At 45.6% G+C, this 18,313-nt stretch overlaps 1 protein-coding gene across 1 annotated transcript in view; it reads left to right on the top strand.

The window, feature by feature from the left end:
• Nucleotides 1-18,313, top strand: part of LOC311127410 (E3 ubiquitin-protein ligase NEDD4-like) — a gene marked incomplete at its 5' end in the record, with an annotated part of 110,044 nt that overhangs the window by 19,570 nt on the left and 72,161 nt on the right. Inside the window, 6 exons of the mRNA XM_084159259.1 lie at nt 1,524-1,684; nt 2,172-2,307; nt 2,571-2,798; nt 3,084-3,161; nt 14,363-14,422; nt 15,459-15,593. Coding sequence (XP_084015385.1) covers nt 1,524-1,684; nt 2,172-2,307; nt 2,571-2,798; nt 3,084-3,161; nt 14,363-14,422; nt 15,459-15,593 — 798 coding nt within the window. The remainder of the gene's footprint in view (nt 1-1,523; nt 1,685-2,171; nt 2,308-2,570; nt 2,799-3,083; nt 3,162-14,362; nt 14,423-15,458; nt 15,594-18,313) is intronic.

Genomic DNA, 18,313 nt, shown 5'->3' with positions numbered 1-18,313 from the left:
GTGGGCCAAAATCCCTGCTGCAGTGTGTGCAAACCTGGTCAAGACCTACAGGAAATGTATGTAACAAAGGTTTCTGTACCAAATATTAAGTTCTGCTTTTCTGATGTATCAAATACTTATGTCATGCAATAAAATGCAAATTAATTACTTAAAAATCATACAATGTGATTTTCTGGATTTTTGTTTTAGATTCCGTCTCTCACAGTTGAAGTGTACCTATGATAAAAAATTACAGACCTCTACATGCTTTGTAAGTAGGAAAACCTGCAAAATTGGCAGTGTATCAAATATTTGTTCTCCCCACTGTATGTATGTATGTATGTACATTGAGGGAAAAACGTATTTGATCCCCTGCTGATTTTGTATGTTTTCCCACTGACAAAGAAATGATCAGTCTATAATTTTAATGGTAGGTTTATTTGAATAGTGAGAGACAGAATAACATCAAAACATTCCAGAAAAACGCATGTCAAAAATGTTATAAATTGATTTGCATTTTAATGAGGGAAATAAATATTTGACCCCCTCTCAATCAGAAAGATTTCTGGCTCCCAGGTGTCTTTTATACAGGTAACGAGCTGACATTAGGATCACACTCTTAAAGGGAGTGCTCCTAATCCCAGCTTGTTACCTGTATAAAAGACACCTGTCCACAGAAGCAATCAATCAATCAGATTCCAAACTCTCCACCAAGGCCAAGACCAAAGAGCTCTCCAAGGAAGTCAGGGACAAGATTGTAGACCTACACAAGGCTGGAATGGGCTACAAGACCATCGCCAAGCAGCTTGGTGAGAAGGTGACAACAGTTGGAGCGATTATTCGCAAATGGAAGAAACACAAAATAACTGTCAATCTCCCTCGGCCTGGGGCTCCATGCAAGATCTCACCTCGTGGAGTTGCAATGATCATGAGAACGGTGAGGAATCAGCCCAGAACTACATGGGAGGATATTGTCAATGATCTCAAGGCAGCTGGGACCATAGTCACCAAGAAAACAATTGGTAACACACTACGCCGTGAAGGACTGTAATCCTGCAGCGCCTGCAAGGTCCCCCTGCTCAAGAGAGCACATATACATGCCCGTCTGAAGTTTGCCAATGAACATCTGAATGATTCAGAGGAGAACTGGGTGAAAGTGTTGTGGTCAGATGAGACCAAAATGGAGCTCTTTGGCATCAACTCAACTCGCCGTGTTTGGAGGAGGAGGAATGCTGCCTATGACCACAAGAACATCATCCCCACCGTCAAACATGGAGGTGGAAACATTATGCTTTGGGGGTGTTTTTCTGCTAAGGGGACAGGACAACTTCACCGCATCAAAGGGACGATGGACAGGGCCATGTACCGTCAAATCTTGGGTGAGAACCTCCTTCCCTCAGCCAGGGCATTGAAAATGGGTCGTGACAGTGGAATGTAACATACACCCAAAAGAAAGACCTATGTTTTTCTCCTGGCTGTCCAGTGTCTCTCTCTGTGACTGTATCTTTGAGCACTCTTTCCTCCTGTGCCTGTGTGTTTCTCAGGGATGGGAGGTGAACGACTTGGCCGACCCTAGCGTCCAGAGGCCCCAGGCGGTTGAGCCCCCGCTGCCCCCAGGATGGGAGGAGAAGGTGGACAACCTGGGCAGAACCTACTACGTCAACCACAACAACAGATCTACACAGTGGAAACGACCCAGCAATGTGTACGTACATAATGCTATCAGAGCAGCTCTAGGGTCAGGGTTAGGGTTATGGTTAAGGTCAGGGTTGGGGTGAAAGTCAGAGTCAGGGTCAGGGTTAAGATTGGGGTTATGGTTGTGGTTAGGGTTACCTAGGCTCCTGCTAGGCTTTAATACACCATTATCTTTGACAGTGTGAACCACCAGATCCTCTCTACCCTCTCAGGGCTGGGTGTCTCAGGCTCTGCATTTTCTTGGATTGCTTCCTACCTGACAGGTTGCTCCTACCAGGTGACGTGGAGAGGATCTGTGTCTGCACCAAGTGGTCTCACAACTGATGCTAACCATGGCTCGGTACCATGTCCTCTGGCGTCCCCCAGGGCTCGGTACTAGGTCCTCTGGTGTCCCCAGGGCTTGGTACTAGCTCCTCTGATGGCCCCACTGGCTCGGTACTAGGTCCTCTCTTGTTTTCTCTGTAACATGTATGTAAATGTATTTTCTTCTACTCCAGGGATGTTGTTTCAGAGGTGGAGAATGACAATCAGCAGCGTGCAAACAACATCCAGGCTCACAGAGTGTTCCACTCCAGACGACACATCTCTGAGAACCTCGAGGATGAACACATAGAACCCAGGGACATGGATGACGTGAGTGTTACCTTTGATCTCCGGATGCAGGGTCTGTCTGGACTCAGGGAAGCCTGTAGAACACCCTGGAATAATATATGATTAAATCCCATGTTTTATGTGAAAAGTTAGTGCTCCTTGGAAGCTGCAAAATACAATAAATTAAAATGAGCTAGCTAGCCAGCTATATATAGTGGCCAAATTTGCCGGTGTTGACCATGTCATTAGCTTGACCATTACCAGATGTCCCAGTACTTTGAGTGTCTTGTCCTCTCTGTCTACAGTTATGGGATCCAATCACAGAAGAGAGTCCAGACCACCTGCTTCCAGGCCCCCTCTCCTCCATCATGTCGATGCCCACCCCCCAGACGCCGCCGCCCCCGCCTCACCAGGAGTTTTCAGAGGAGATCAACCTGCGCCTGTCCCTCACACCGACCCCTGGCCCCGGCCTCCACGCCCCCCCGCCCGACATCAATGGAGAGGTGGCCGGACCCAGCCATGCCTCTGCTATGGTGAGAACAGTTTGAATCTAGTGTTAATATAAGGTCATCTGAGGTAACTGCTGAATATGGAAATTTGTGGAAAATGTGTGGAAACTGAGGTTTTCACTTTGCTAACTCCCTCACTCACTTTTATTCTTCCCTGTCTCTTTCTGTCTACCCCCTCTCTCTGTCCCTCTCTCTCTCTGCTTCTCCCTCTCTCCCCCGCTCTCTCTCTCCCTCTCCCCCCTCCTTTCTTCCCTCTCTTTCTCTCTCCCACCCTCCCTCCCCCTCTCTCCCTTTTCTCCCTCTCCTCAGCAGTGTCATCTCTCTTCCAGACTGCGTTCCTCCACTATGACAGATGGGGTCAGTGACCAAGCCCAGCCTCCTCCGGCGGTAGGATACACTCCCTCATTCCTCCTCTCCTTCTATTCCTCCTCTCCTCTTCCTGCCACCTGCTCTCTTCTTCCTCTCCTCTTCCTGTCTCCTGCTCTCTTCTTCTTCTCCTCTTCCTGTCTCCTTTTTTCTTCCGCCTCTTACTTTCTTTTTCAAATCAAATCACATTTTATTTGTCACATGCTTCGTAAACAACAGGTGTAGACTAACAGTGACATTCTTACGGGTCCTTCAACAATGCAGAGCTAAAGATGAAATAGTGATATGAGGAATAAATACACAGTGAATAACAATAATTAGGAAAAATAACATGGCTATATACAGGGAGTACCAGTACCGAGTCAATGTGCAGGGGTACGAGGTAATTGAGGTAGCTACAGTGCCTTGCAAAAGTATTCACCCCCCTTGGCGTTTTTACTATTTTGTTGCATTACAACCTGTAATTTAAATTGATTTTTATTTGGATTTCATGTAATGGACATACATAAAATAGTCCAAATTGGTGAAGTGAAATGAAAAAAATGCTAAAAATTAAATAAACCCCCTTTTCTATGAAGCCCCTAAATAAGATCTGGTGCAACCAATTACCTTTAGAAGTCACATAATTTGTTAAATAAAGTCCACCTGTGTGCAATCTAAGTGTCAAATGATCTGTCACATGATCTCAGTATATACAGTGGGGAGAACAAGTATTTGATACACTGCCAATTTTGCAGGTTTTCCTACTTACAAAGCATGTAGAGGTTTGTAATTTTTATCATAGGAACACTTCAACTGTGAGAGACGGAATCTAAAACAAAAATCCAGAAAATCACACTGTAGGATTTTTAAGTAATTAATTTGCATTTTATTGCATGACATAAGTATTTGATCACCTACCAACCAGTAAGAATTCCGGCTCTCACAGACCTGTTAGTTTTTCTTTAAGAAGCCCTCCTGTTCTCCACTCATTACCTGTATTAAATGCACCTGTTTGAACTCGTTACCTGTATAAAAGACACCTGTCCTAACACTCAATCAAACAGACTCCAACCTCTCCACAATGGCCAAGACCAGAGAGCTGTGTAAGGACATCAGGGATAAAATTGTAGACCTGCACAAGGCTGGGATGGGCTACAGGACAATAGGCAAGCAGCTTGGTGAGAAGGCAACAACTGTTGGTGCAATTATTAGAAAATGGAAGAAGTTCAAGATGACGGTCAATCACCCTCGGTCTGGGGCTCCATGCAAGATCTCACCTCGTGGGGCATCAATGATCATGAGGAAGGTGAGGGATCAGCCCAGAACTACACGGCAGGACCTGGTCAATGACCTGAAGAGAGCTGGGACCACAGTCTCAAAGAAAACCATTAGTAACACACTACGCTGTCATGGATTAAAATCCTGCAGCGCAGGCAAGGTCCCCCTGCTCAAGCCAGCGCATGTCCAGGCCCATCTGAAGTTTGCCAATGACCATCTGGATGATCCAGAGGAGGAATGGTAGAAGGTCATGTGGTCTGATGAGACAAAAATAGAGCTTTTTGGTCTAAACTCCACTCGCCGTGTTTGGAGGAAGAAGAAGGATGAGTACAACCCCAAGAACACCATCCCAACTGTGAAGCATGGAGGTGGAAACATCATTCTTTGGGGATGCTTTTCTGCAAAGGGGACAGGACGACTGCACCGTATTGAGGGAAGGATGGATGGGGCCATGTATCACGAGATCTTGGCCAACAACCTCCTTCCCTCAGTAAGAGCATTGAAGATGGGTCGTGGCTGGGTCTTCCAGCATGACAACGACCCGAAACACACAGCCAGGGCAACTAAGGAGTGGCTCCGTAAGAAGCATCTCAAGGTCCTGGAGTGGCCTAGCCAGTCTCCAGACCTGAACGCAATAGAAAATCTTTGGAGGGAGCTGAAAGTCCGTATTGCCCAGCGACAGCCCCGAAACCTGAAGTATCTGGAGAAGGTATGTGGGTGGGCCAAAATCCCTGCTGCAGTGTGTGAAAACCTGGTCAAGACCTACAGGAAACATATGATCTCTGTAATTGCAAACAAAGGTTTCTGTACCAAATATTAGGTTCTGCTTTTCTGATGTATCAAATACTTATGTCATGCAATAAAATGCAAATTAATTACTTAAAAATCATACAATATGATTCTCTGGATTTTTGTTTTAGATTCCGTCTCTCACAGTTGAAGTGTACCTATGATAAGAATTACAGACCTCTACATGCTTTGTAAGTAGGAAAACCTGCAAAATCGGCAGTGTAGCAAATACCTGTTCTCCCCACTGTATACACCTGTTCTGAAAGGCCCCAGAGTTTGCAACACCACTAAGCAAGGGGCACCACCAAGCAAGCGGCACCATGAAGACCAAGGAGCTCTCCAAACAGGTCTGGGACAAAGTTGTGGAGAAGTACAAATCAGGGTTGGGTTATAAAAAAATAGCTGAAACTTTGAACATCCCACGGAGCACCATTTAAATCCATTATTCAAAAATGGAAAGAATATGGCACCACAACAAACCTGCCAAGAGAGGGTCGCCCACCAAAACTCACGGACCAGGCAAGGAGGGCATTAATCAGAGGCAACAAAGAGACCAAAGATAACCCTGAAGGAGCTGCAAAGATCCACAGCGGAGATTGGAGTATCTGTCCATAGGACCACTTTAAGCCATACACTCCACAGAGCTGGGCTTTACGGAAGAGTGGCCAGAAAAAAGCCATTGCTGAAAGAAAAAAATAAGCAAACACATTTGGTGTTCGTCAAAAGGCATGTGGGAGACTCCCCAAACATATGGAAGAAGGTACTCTGGTCAGATGAGACTAAAATTGAGCTTTTTGGACATCAAGGAAAACGCTATGTTTGGCGCAAACCCAACACCTCTCATCACCCCGAGAACACCATCCCCACAGTGAAGCATGGTGGTGGCAGCATCATGCTGTAGGGATGTTTTTCATCGGCAGGGACTGGGAAACTGGTCAGAATTGAAGGAATGATGGATGGCGCTAAATACAGGGAAATTCTTGAGGGAAACCGGTTTCAGTCTTCCAGAGATTTGAGATTGGGATGGAGGTTCACCTTCCAGCAGGACAATGACCCTAAGCATACTGCTAAAGCAACACTCGAGTGGTTTAAGGGGAAACATTTAAATGTCTTGGAATGGCCTAGTCAAAGCCAAGACCTCAATCCAATTGATTTAAAGAGTGCTGTACACCAGCGGAACCCATCCAACTTGAAGGAGCTGGAGCAGTTTTGCCTTGAAGAATGGGCAAAATTCCCAGTGGCTAGATGTGCCAAGCTTATAGAGACATACCCTAAGAGACTTGTAGCTGTAATTGCTGCAAAAGGTGGCTCTACAAAGTATTGACTTTGGGGGGGTGAATAGTTATGCACGCTCAAGTTTTCAGTCTTATTTCTTGTTTGTTTCACAATAAAAAATACTTTGCATCTTCAAAGTGGTAGGCATGTTATGTAAATCAAATGATACAAACCCCTAAAAAATCCATTTTAATTCCAGGTTGTAAGGAAACAAAATAGGAAAAATGCCAAGAGGGGTGAATACTTTCGCAAGCCACTGTATGTAGATATTTGTAAAGTTGATAGGCAACAGGATAGATAAAAGACTGAGCTGTAGCAGCAGCGTATGTGAAGCAGTAGCAGCAGTGTATGTAATGAGTGTGAAAGGGTGTTTGGGTGAGTGTGTATCAGAGCATATGAGCGGAGTGGAGCGGTGAGAATCTCAGCTCCTCGCTCACGGAGCTGTTCACCCCTCCGCTCCCCCCGCTCAAAGCCACATCAGGCCAGTCCGCTCATTATCGCTCAGCGCTCAACGCAGTTTGCATCGCGCTCCACTCAAATCGCCCCCCGCTCACTCCAAAAAAGGAACAAAATCAGCATTTATTTCACTTTTAGTTTAACCACAGCCTTACTTTATCTCCCCGAATTTGTTGCATACAGACTCATCTCGGATTATCCATTCTGTCTTGAAACGGGGATCTAACACTGACGCTAAAATGAGATGTTAATCAGTATAGTATATTCCATAGCGAATTGACACGTTGTTTGTCAATGTTTCTGCAAAAGCAGCGATGCCCATTGGAAGTGCAGCGTGAGTGTAATCGGTGAGCAGGGATTTGATTTCTGTGACAGCAGGGAGGATCATCCCCAGGTTCCCCAGCTCCTTCTGCATTTTGTCTGTGAGATCTGCTAGTGGTGTCAGCACACTGACAAGGTGCGTCAGCTGCCGTACTTGATTCAGGGTGATGTTAGCAACATTAGACTTGAGTTTGTTTTGCCATAACGGGTCTTTTTGGAACAACCGGATGAACGACTGAATCATCCGCAGCTGACTGCTCCATCGAATGGCACAGGCATTTGTGGGGCGGACACCTAATTGGTCGGTTTCCTCTGTGCTCTTGCGTACACTTTTCACCAGGTGCCCGACTTTCACTAACAGCCTATTAATGTTGTCGTGCTCGTTAAAGGCGTTTTTGATCGCCAGCTGAAGCATGTGAATGGGGCATCTCAGATGTAAATTTGACAAAGTAAAGTACTGATTTATCATAGTTTCTTGGGGGGGTGTAGCCCGGTTGAGCTGCGCTGGCGAAGTGTTGCATCCCTTCGCGTTCTCCTTTACTCAGCGGTTCATAGTCCATGAAAATCATTTTAAAAAATGCTACATCCAGCTCTCTTTTTCTCTCCCTTGTTATGGTTGGGCCTTTGCGTGCAGTGAATAAACTTTTGAATTCCTCAACCCTTTTCTCTTGTTGCTGCTGCTGCTCCTCTCGCTCTATAAAATACAAATTCATGGACGACACAAATTAAATTAAACAGATGGAGCGAGGGAAATTGGAGCGGGACATAGGGCGACGCTCCGTCCTTTTAAAAATGCCGCTCTGCGCTCTGTTCAAAATCCGTCCGCTCACGCTCCACGCTCGCTCCCGCTCCACTCCGCTCATATGCTCTGGTGTGTATGTGTGGCAGCGGTGTGCATGTGTGCGCATGTTATGTGTGTGTGTGTGAGTGGGTGTTGGGGTGTCAATGTAAGTATGTGTGAGGGAATGGGTATAGTCCAGTGTGTGTGCATAGTCAGTGCAAGAGAGTTAGTAAAATAAAGGGTCACTCCAGGTAGCCATTTGATGAGCTATTTATCAGCCTTGTTTTGCAGTCTTAAGGCTTGGGGTTAGAAGCTGTTCAGGGTTCTGTTGGTTCCAGACTTGCACTGGTACAGCTTGCTGTGCGATAGCAGAGAACAGTCTATGGCTTGGGTGGCTGTAGTCTTTGACAATTATTTGGGCCTTCCACTGACACCGCCTGGTATAGAGTTCCTGGATGGCAGGGAGCTCGGCCCCAGTGATGTACAGGGCTTACTCACCACCCTCTGTAGCGCCTTGCGGTCAGTTGCCTTGCAGTTGCTATGCCAAGCGGTGATGCAGCCAGTCAATATGGTCTCAATGGTGCAGCTATAGAATATTTTTAGAATCTGAGGGCCCAGGCCAAATCTTTTCAGCCTCCTGGGGGGGAAGAGGTGCTGTCGTGCCCTCTTCACAACTGTGTGGGTTTGTGTGAACCATGTTAATTCCTTAGTGATGTGGACACCGAGGAACTTGACGCTCTCGATCCGCTCCAATACACCCCCATCGATGTGGATGGGGCGAACTCGCCTCTCCGTTTCCTGTAGTCCACGATCAGCTCCTTCGTCTTTCTGACGTTGAGGGAGAGGTTGTTGTCCTGGCACCACACTGCCAGGTCTCTGACCTCCCCCCTATAGGCTGCCTCATCGTCAGTGATCGGTCCTACCATCGTCATGTCGTCAGCAAACTTGATGATGGTGTTGGAGTCGTGCACGGCCACGCAGTCATGGGTGAACAGGGAGTACAGGAGGGGACTAAGCACACACCCCTGTGGGGCCCCTGTGTTAATGGTCAGCGTGGCGGATGTGTTGTTGCCTACCCTCACCACCTCGGGGCGGCCCGTCAAGAAGTCCAAGATCCAGTTGCAGAGGGAGGTGTTCAGTCCCAGGGTCCTGAGCTTGTTGATGAGCTTGGAGGGAATTATGGTGTTGAATGCTGAGCTGTAGTCAATGAACAGCATTCTTACATAGGTATTCCTTTTGTCCAGGTGGGTGATTGCAGTGTAGAGTGCAATATATATTGCATCATCTGTGGATCTGTTGGGGCAGTATGCAAATTGGCGTGAGTTTCAAAGCATTTCAAAGCATTTCATGGCTATAGATGTGGGTGCTACGGGGCGATAGTCATTTAGGCAGGTTACCTTGGCGTTCTTGTGCAACGGGACTATAGTGGTCTGTTTGAAACAAGTTGGTATTACAGACCGGGTCAGGGAGAGGTTGAAAGTGTCAGTGAAGACATTTGCCAGCTGGTCACCGCATGCTCTGAGTACGTGTCCTGGTATTCCGTCTGGCCCCGCGGCATCAGTAATAAGTGCATCGACGATGTTGACCCCACAGTGACCGTAAGTACATACTCAAACCAGTAGCCATGGATTACAGGCAACATGTTAAGCTAAATAGGGGGGACTCTTCTCTTCGCATTATCTTTTCTCACAGAAAGCTGTACCAAACTATCGCTGGACTGTTCTGCTTTTTGTATAATTTGTTATCGGGGAGTATATGAAACAAACATCTAAAATGGAAATGTATATAATGTCTCCGCCATCATTTAAATGACTTAGCAAGAACATATTTTTGTAAAGTCATTTAAATGATGGCGGAGACACCAAATTGTGTGTAAAAAATCAATAAAAAATAGGTCAGGAGCCCGTAAGACGGCTGCTATCCACTGCAGTGCAAACCATCTGCCTTCCTTCCTTCCTCCTCAGGCCTCTTTCAATGTACATGCATTTATGAAGCCGGTGACAGATGTGGTAAACTCCTCAATGTTATCGGATGAATCCCGGAACATATTCCAATCTGCGTTAGCGAAACAGTCCTGTAGCTTAGCATCCGCTTCATCGGACCACTTCCGTATTTATCGCGTCACTGGTAAGCAGTAAGCAGGAGGATAGAGTTATTGTCTGATTTGAGGGAGGGCGAAGGAGGGCCTTGAATGCGTTTCTGTGTATCGAATAAAGGTGATCTAGAGTTTTGTCACCTCTAGTTGCACAGGTGACATGCTGGTAAAAATTAGGTAAAACGGATTTCAGTTTCCCTGCATCAAATCACCGGCTATGAGTAACGCTGCCTCTGAATGTGCATTTTCTTGTTTGCTTATGGCCCTATGCAGCTCGTTGAGTGCGGTTTTAGTGTCAGCATCGGTTTGTGGTGGTAAATAGACAGCTACGAAAACAAATAGATGAAAACTCTCTTGGTAAATAGTATAGTCTGCAGCTTATCATGAGGTATTCTAACTCAGGCGAGCAAAAACTTAAGGCTTCCTTAACATTAGAGATTGCGGACCAGCTGTTGTTAACAAAGAGACACACCCTTCCTCCCTTCGTCTTACCCAAGTCTGCCGTCCAGTGTTAACGATGCCAGCGAGATGTACAGTACCAGTCAAAAGTTTGGACACAGCTGCTCATTCAAGGGTTTTTTATTTATTTTTACTATTTTCTACAACTTTGAAATATCATATATGGAATCATGTAGTAACCAAAAAAGTGTTAAACCATCAGATGACCTGGCCTCCACAATCACCTGACCTCAACCCTATTGAGATGGTTTGGGATGAGTTGGACCGCAGAGTGAAGGAAAAGCAGCCAACAAGTGCTCAGCATATGTGGGAACTCCTTCAACTGTTGGAAAAGCATTCCAGGTGAAGCTGGTTGGGAGAATGCCAAGAGTGTGCAAAGCTGTCATCAAGACAAAGGGTGGCTACTTTGAAGAATCTCAAATATAAAATATATTTTGATTTGTTTAACACTTGTTTGGTTACTACATATGTGTTATTTCATAGTTTTGATGTCTTCACTATTATTCTACAATGTAGAATAATAGTAAAAATAAAGAAAAACCCTTGAATGAGTAGGTGTGTCCAGACTTTCGATTGGTACTGTATATCCATGTCCTTGTTCAGCCACGACTCTGAGAAACATAGGATACTACAGTTTTTCAGGTCCTGTTGATAGGATAGTCTCGAATGGAGCTCGTCCAGTTTGTTCTCCATTGATTGCACGTTCTCCAATAGAACAGAGGGCAGTGGCTGTCTATTTGCTCGCAGACGTAGTCTCGTCAGGGTACCGGCTCGCCTGCCTCTCTTTTGCCGCCACTTCCTCTTTCGAGTCCCGGGGATTAAGGCCCCACATGTTGTGCATATAATGGTTTGATTTGACACATTTTCTTAGGCAGGATGTGTAGGTTGATCGTGGTTGGTTATGCAATTATCCCCCTGACTGTGCAGTCTCTCTTTTGCTGTGGAGTGCACTTGACCTCAGAGGACTATCAATCTATACAAAGCTTATGATAAGGCTGTTATAAACTCTTTTGATGTTGTCCTTAGGATGGTCCTCCACATGGACAGTGTGTGAGACTTCCTAAATTATTGTAGAGGGAGAGAAGCCAAATGGTATTAGTCATCATGAACGGCTGGCTCAGCTGTAGGCCTAATGTTGTATTATTCCCTGTTTTGCCTGGGGGTGTCTGTGGATTACATGGCAGCAAAATCGTAGATTTTACATTTTGCCGTAAAGGGTGTGTTGTACAATATCGCCATAGAAAATAATGCTTTAGGATCAAATATAGACTGCCGTTAGTGTTGATGTTAGTAATGACAAAGAAGGAGTGAAAGTAAGTCAGTCCCATTGTCCCAAAGTTATGTGGTGGGACTGTGCCTTTACCCAGTGAGCCTAGGAACAACACAGCTAGATTTGTCACAGTCACACTATTTCTCCTTGCTATTTAGCTGAGTGGGTGGGTAGTGTTAAGCTGGTGTAACTCAGGGCAACACACTCTATTCCCCTCTCTTTATGTAAGTTGGTACACTGCAATCAGTAAGACCTGTTGTGCCAGATCTAACACGCATGATTCACAAAGAAAATACAAGTTTAAGAAAATTAAGTTTATCTGAGCGGTTAGAAAGCTTAAAATGTATTTTCTTTCTGTATCTGAGCAGTAAAAATATGAGTGGTTTTAGACGTTGCTTTGCCAGAGAGGGGAAACCTCTGTTGTTAATCTCATCAAAAAATGAAAACATCTGTTTCTTCCACTAGTGTTGTTTTAGTGCTTTTTATCAATGAGATTGAGACTTTCTCTGATCCGAATGAACCAGGTCCTCCAATAAATAACCAATTAACCATCATTACAAAGATATACAGTTGAAGTCGGAAGTTTACATACACTTAGGTTGGAGTCATTTAAACTCGTTTTTCAACCACTCCACACATTTCTTGTTAACAAACTATAGTTTTGGCAAGTCAGTTAGAACATCTACTTTGTGCATGACACAAGTCATTTTTCCAACAATTGTTTACAACCTTATTATTTCACTTATAATTCACTGTATCACAATTCCAGTGGATCAGACGTTTACATACACTAGGTTGACTGTGCCTTTAAACAGCTTGGAAAATTCCAGAAAATGATGTAATGGCTTTAGAAGCTTCTGATAGGCTAATTGACATAATTTGAGTCAATTGGAGGTGTACCTGTGGATGTATTTCAAGGCCTACCTTCAAACTCAGTGCCTCTTTGCTTGACATCATGGGAAAATCAAATGAAATCAGCCAAGACCTCAGAAAAAAAGTTGTAGACCTCCACAAGTCTGGTTCATCCTTGGGAGCAATTTCCAAACGCCTGAAGGTACCACGTTCATCTCAACAATAGTACGCAAGTATAAACACCATGGGACCACGCAGCCGTCATACCGCTCAGGAAGGATATGCGTTCTGTCTCCTAGAGATGAACGTACTTTGGTGCGAAAAGTGCAAATCAATCCCAAAACAATAGCAAAGGACCTTGTGAAGATGCTGGAGGAAACAGGTACAAAAGTATCTATATCCACAGTAAAACGAGTCCTATATCAACATAACCTGAAAGGCCGCTCAGCAAGGAAGAAGCCACTGCTCCAAAACCGCCATAAAAAAGCCAGACTACGGTTTTCAACTGCACATGGGGACAAAGATCATACTTCTTGGAGAAATGCCCTCTGGTCTGATGAAACAAAAATAGAACTGTTTGGCCATAATGACCATCGCTATGTTTGGAGGAAAAAGGGGGTAACTTGCAAGCCGAAGAACACCATCCCAACTGTGAAGCACGTTATGTGAATATATTGTCCAAAGTTGTGGCAAAATGGCTTAAGGACAACAAAGTCAAGGTATTGGAGTGGCCATCACAAAGCCCTGACCTCAATCCTATAGAAAATGTGTGGGCAGAACTGAAAAAGTGTGTGCGAGCAAGGAGGCCTACAAACCTGACTCAGTTACACCAGCTCTGTCAGGAGGAATGGACCAAAATTCACCCAATTTATTGTGGGAAGCTTGTGGAAGGCTACCCGAAACGTTTGACCCAAGTTAAACAATTTAAAGGCAATGCTACCAAATACTAATTGAGGGTATGTAAACTTCTGACCCACTGGGAATGTGATGAAAGAAATAAAAGCTGAAATAAATCATTCTCTCTACTATTATTCTGACATTTCATATTCTTAAAATAAAGTGGTGATCCTAACTGACCTAAGACAGGGAATTTTTACTAGGATTAAATGTCAGGATTTGTGAAAAACTGTGTTTAAATGTATTTTGCTAAGGTGTATGTAAACTTCTGACTTCAACTGTACTTACGCTGCAAAACAACACCAGAAAAATCAATTGAAAGCTTTTATCCAGTTTTTTGTCGCCTCTTGACCCTTGACCCTTGTCACTCTTAACCTATAATCCAATCAAACAGTAAAAATCTATCCACCGTTTTCTGACTCCATAATAATCTACTGTAATCTGATTCCATGTGCCTCTTACCTCACCGATCTCTTACATGTGGTCTGCTGCTTTGGGCATCTCCCCCTTCACCTCCACGACCCTTGCCCCTAACGCGATAGTCTTTCCTCCTCCCCCACCCTCACCAACTGGTCCACCTGTCCCCCACCTCACCCACTGGTCTCTATAACTCTAAAGAAACCTTCCCGTACAAATCTTACCTCCTCCACGCCTCACCCCTCTGACCCCCTGCCTCCCCCTCACTGGTCATCTGTCCCTGACCCCTGACACTAAGACCTCCCCCCACTCTATAGTGTGTTCCTCTAAAGGAAGCTGTGTTCTACCAGCAGACCTCCCAGACCAGAAGAACCAGAGCACAAACAGTCACAGGAGTTGAGGAGCCCATGGTAATGTTGTCCCAGTCTACCTGCTGTACATCAGTGCACCTCTATGTCATCTGAATATCCTTTCTCTCTGCACCGTTGTTGTTTTGTCCACCTCCCTCCCTCCCCACAAACATTATCAATCAAGCTGGTGTTCAGTCCCACATATGGTTAAGAAGTTAGGACTTGTAGAGACTAGACCACCTGTTCCCACTCCTGCATTCTGTTGTGAGACCACTGAATGGACTCCAGACAGTTTTGGGGAATTCAACTCACTTAGCAAGTCAATAAGTGCACTGTACACATTTCTTTATATGGAGTTCAATGGCTGTGTATTTGTATTTGAGTGTTTGTACTTTTGTGATGTGGTTGTGCTGCTCCTGATCAGTCCACCTGTGATTCAAGTTATGGTTTTTATACTGTGTATGTGAAAGGTTTGAAAGCTGCTCTATGTGGTTTGTTTGTCATTGTGTGTTTGTTTTTTCTCAAGCTGTCCTGCTTCTGTGAGTTTCTGAGAAACTGCAGTAGTACAATAGTACTAGGCTACTTTACATTTACATTTTAGTCATTTAGCAGACGCTCTTATCCAGAGCGACTTACAGTTAGTGCATACATTATTTTATCGAACCCACAACCCTGGCGTTGCAAACACCATGCTCTACCAACTGAGCTACATCCCCTGCCGGCCAAATCCCTCCCCTACTCAGGACGACGCTGGGCCAGTTGTGCGCGCCGCCCCATGGGTCTCCCGGTCGCGGCCGGCTACGACAGAGCCTGGATTCGAACCAGGATCTCTAGTAGCACAGTTTAGCACTGCGATGCAGTGCCTTAGACCACTGCGCCACTCGGGAGTACACAGTACTTGTTGTACTGTAGTTTGGTTTTTAGAGTACAAATACCCTGTTATTTTAGACAATAACCCACTCCTACTGTTTCTATATTTCTTATCAATGTGTAAAAAGTACAGTTCATACAATACATTCTATCTAATAGTTTCTTATAGATGGCTATATTGTCAAGCGTGACTAACTTGCCGTTTTGCTTCCCTTGCTTGGTCCAGTCTCAGTCGGCAGCCTATGCCCTGACCACACCAGGCCTGCCTCCGGGATGGGAGGAGAGGAAGAACGCCAAGGGACGCACGTATTACGTCAACCATAACAACCGCTGCACCACCTGGACCAAGCCTATCCTACAGGTACAAACATGGGTACACTACAGGCCTCAGAGCTGAGAGAGACTGCATGGGCCTCGACCCATTTCTTCACTGGGCACCTTGTTCTCTCCCTCCTACTCCTCCTGTCCTAGTCGGTTTCCCATTCTGGGCCTGCATCCTTCACTGGTCAACTCTCTGCTGAGAGAGCCACTCCGCATAACCCTGAGCCCATTCCTCCGCTGTCCACCTTGTTCTCTTTGTCCCTCTCTTCCTCTCCTCCTGTCTTAATGTGTGGCTCTGGGCACTTGTCTCACTCTGGGCGCATTCCTCCACTGACTACCTTGTTTATTCCCACGGGGGGTATGAAAAAAATTAATAAAAAAGTAACGTATGCACTAACTGTAAGTCGCTCTGGATAAGAGCGTCTGCTAAATGACTTAAACATGTTAAATGTAGAGGGCCCCGTAAACAGTTCCACAAACATCAGCATGAGTGTGCTGTCTGTGGAAGCACTAATCACTGGACCAAAGCTCACTGTCAGATGCACCAGCTGTGCTTTTCTCCGGGCCACATGAGCTTTGACTGTAGTGAGGCTGGGCAGCGACAGAACCCTGGATGTGGACAGACTGGCAGGTCTCAGGAAAACTAGAAGCCTCCGTTCTGAGGAGGGCAATGTGGGGCATTCTTATTTTTCCTCCACTGATGATGATATCCAATCTGTTTATTCTTACTTTTGTGAGTCAGTACCCAAGAACAACACAGTCATTTTTCAGAACACAATGAGAATTACTCAGAATGACAGTTTGTTTTACACCACTGTGCTAGTGCAGGATAAAGTTGAGCTGAAGGGGATGTTAGATAGTGGGTCCATGGCTACTACTCTGCGCGCAGATATTGTACCTCGGTTGAGGGAGGCAGGAGTGGTAGAGGGGAACTTTCTAGCTCCTTCAGACATCATCCTGGTGGGTTGTGGTGGGAACAAACTAGCCCAGTGGGCATGTGTGACTTAAAAATTCAACTTTATGGCTTCTGTTATGTAGTCCCAGTGCTTATTGTTGATGGGCAGGTTGATGAACTCATTGTGGGCACTAATGTGTTGAAGTCTCTGATTAGACAGTTCAAATCAAATGACAGCTACTGGCGGGTGGCGGGTACACCAGGTTCCTCTAGCCAGTGTGATGTCAAATCTGGAGAGATGGAGAGGAGACTCCATCCCAGATAAAGTGGGCACCATTAAGTTGAAGAGAGCAGTAACGCTCCAACCCATGAGTGAGCATCTGGTGTGGGGCCGCCTACCCCCAAAGACAAAACTCTCTGTGGGCAGTACTGTTGTTGTCGAGCCCAGCACGTCTCGTTGTGTGAATCGACACATACTAGTGGGGAGAGTAGTTACGCCTCTGTGGGGGGATGGATGGCTCCCTGTGAAGATTGTGAATCCAACAACATCGCCAGTTACCCTGAGACGAAATGCTAAAGTGGCGGATGTGTACCCTTGCATTGCATTGGAGTATTTTAATGTCAAGCAGCAAGCAGCTCATCAGAATGTGGCAAAGGCTCAATGTGACAGATCACATGGCAGTCTGACAGCTAAGAGTTCAGTTGGTGGCAGTGTAGATAATGGCAACAGTACACTGAGGAATCTTGGACTTCAAGGCCTGTCTGTTGAGGAGTGTCCAGTTTCACAGTTCTGGAAAGATAAACTTGTCAACTTAATTGGGAAGTATGACACAGTGTTCTCTAGACATAGCCTAGATTGTGGCGAGGCAAAGGAGTTCTGCCTTCACATACGGCTGACTGATGACCGCCCATTTCGATGACCTTATCGTAGGCTGTCTCCAGCTCATTACCAAAAACTCAGGGAAACACTGGATGATATGGAGGAAAAGGAAATCGTCAGAAAATCCAGCAGCGAGTATGCCTCACCATTGGTGTTGGTATGGAAAAAGAATGGGGACTTGTGCCTATGTACTGACTTCAGGTGGTTAAATGCCCGCACAGTAAAGGATGCTCATCCCCTGCCTCATCAGGCTGATGTACTGGCCGCGCTGGGAGGTAATGCCTTCTTCAGCACAATGGATTTGACGTCAGGGTATTACAACGTGCCACTGCATGAAGAGGACAAGAAATGCACTGCCTTTTCCTCCCCTTTAGGTCTGCACGAGTACAATCGGTTACCTCAGGGCCTCTGCAACAGCCCGGCTACTTTTATGAGAATGATGCTGACCATCTTTGGTGAACAAAACGTTCTAAGTCTCCTTTGTTACTTGGATGATCTGATGGTTTTTGCTAAGACGGAGGAAGATAGTCTGCAGAGACTTGAGATGGTTTTTCAGCGGTTGCAGGAGCACAACCTTAAACTGTCTCCGTCTAAGTGCAAGTTTCTGAGGAGTTCTGTAAAGTTTTTGGGCCACATCATTTCTCAGGAGGGTGTAGCCACTGACCCTGCTAAAGTTCAAACTATTTTGAATGTGACTGAGAGTGAGATAATGGAAGCTGATGGTGTCACACCGTCTCCTATCAAAATAGGTTCTTTCCTTGGTATGGTAGTATACTATCAGCACTACATTGAGAATTGTTCCATGGTTGCTAGGCCATTGTTTCAGCTAACTACAGGTCAGAAGAAGCCTAGGAGAGGCAAGGGTAGGAAGAGGCCTGGTCCCCCTCGCAGGCTCACTGCTGCAGACTGGACTGCCGAATGTCGACTCGCTTTTGAAGCTTTGAAATCAGCACTAGTTGACCAGGCACTGCTGGTTCATCCAGAT

This window comes from Coregonus lavaretus, assembly GCF_964263955.1.
Source record: "Coregonus lavaretus genome assembly, chromosome: 4".
Taxonomy (NCBI): domain Eukaryota; kingdom Metazoa; phylum Chordata; class Actinopteri; order Salmoniformes; family Salmonidae; genus Coregonus; species Coregonus lavaretus.
This window is presented reverse-complemented; position numbering and strand designations above follow the sequence as displayed.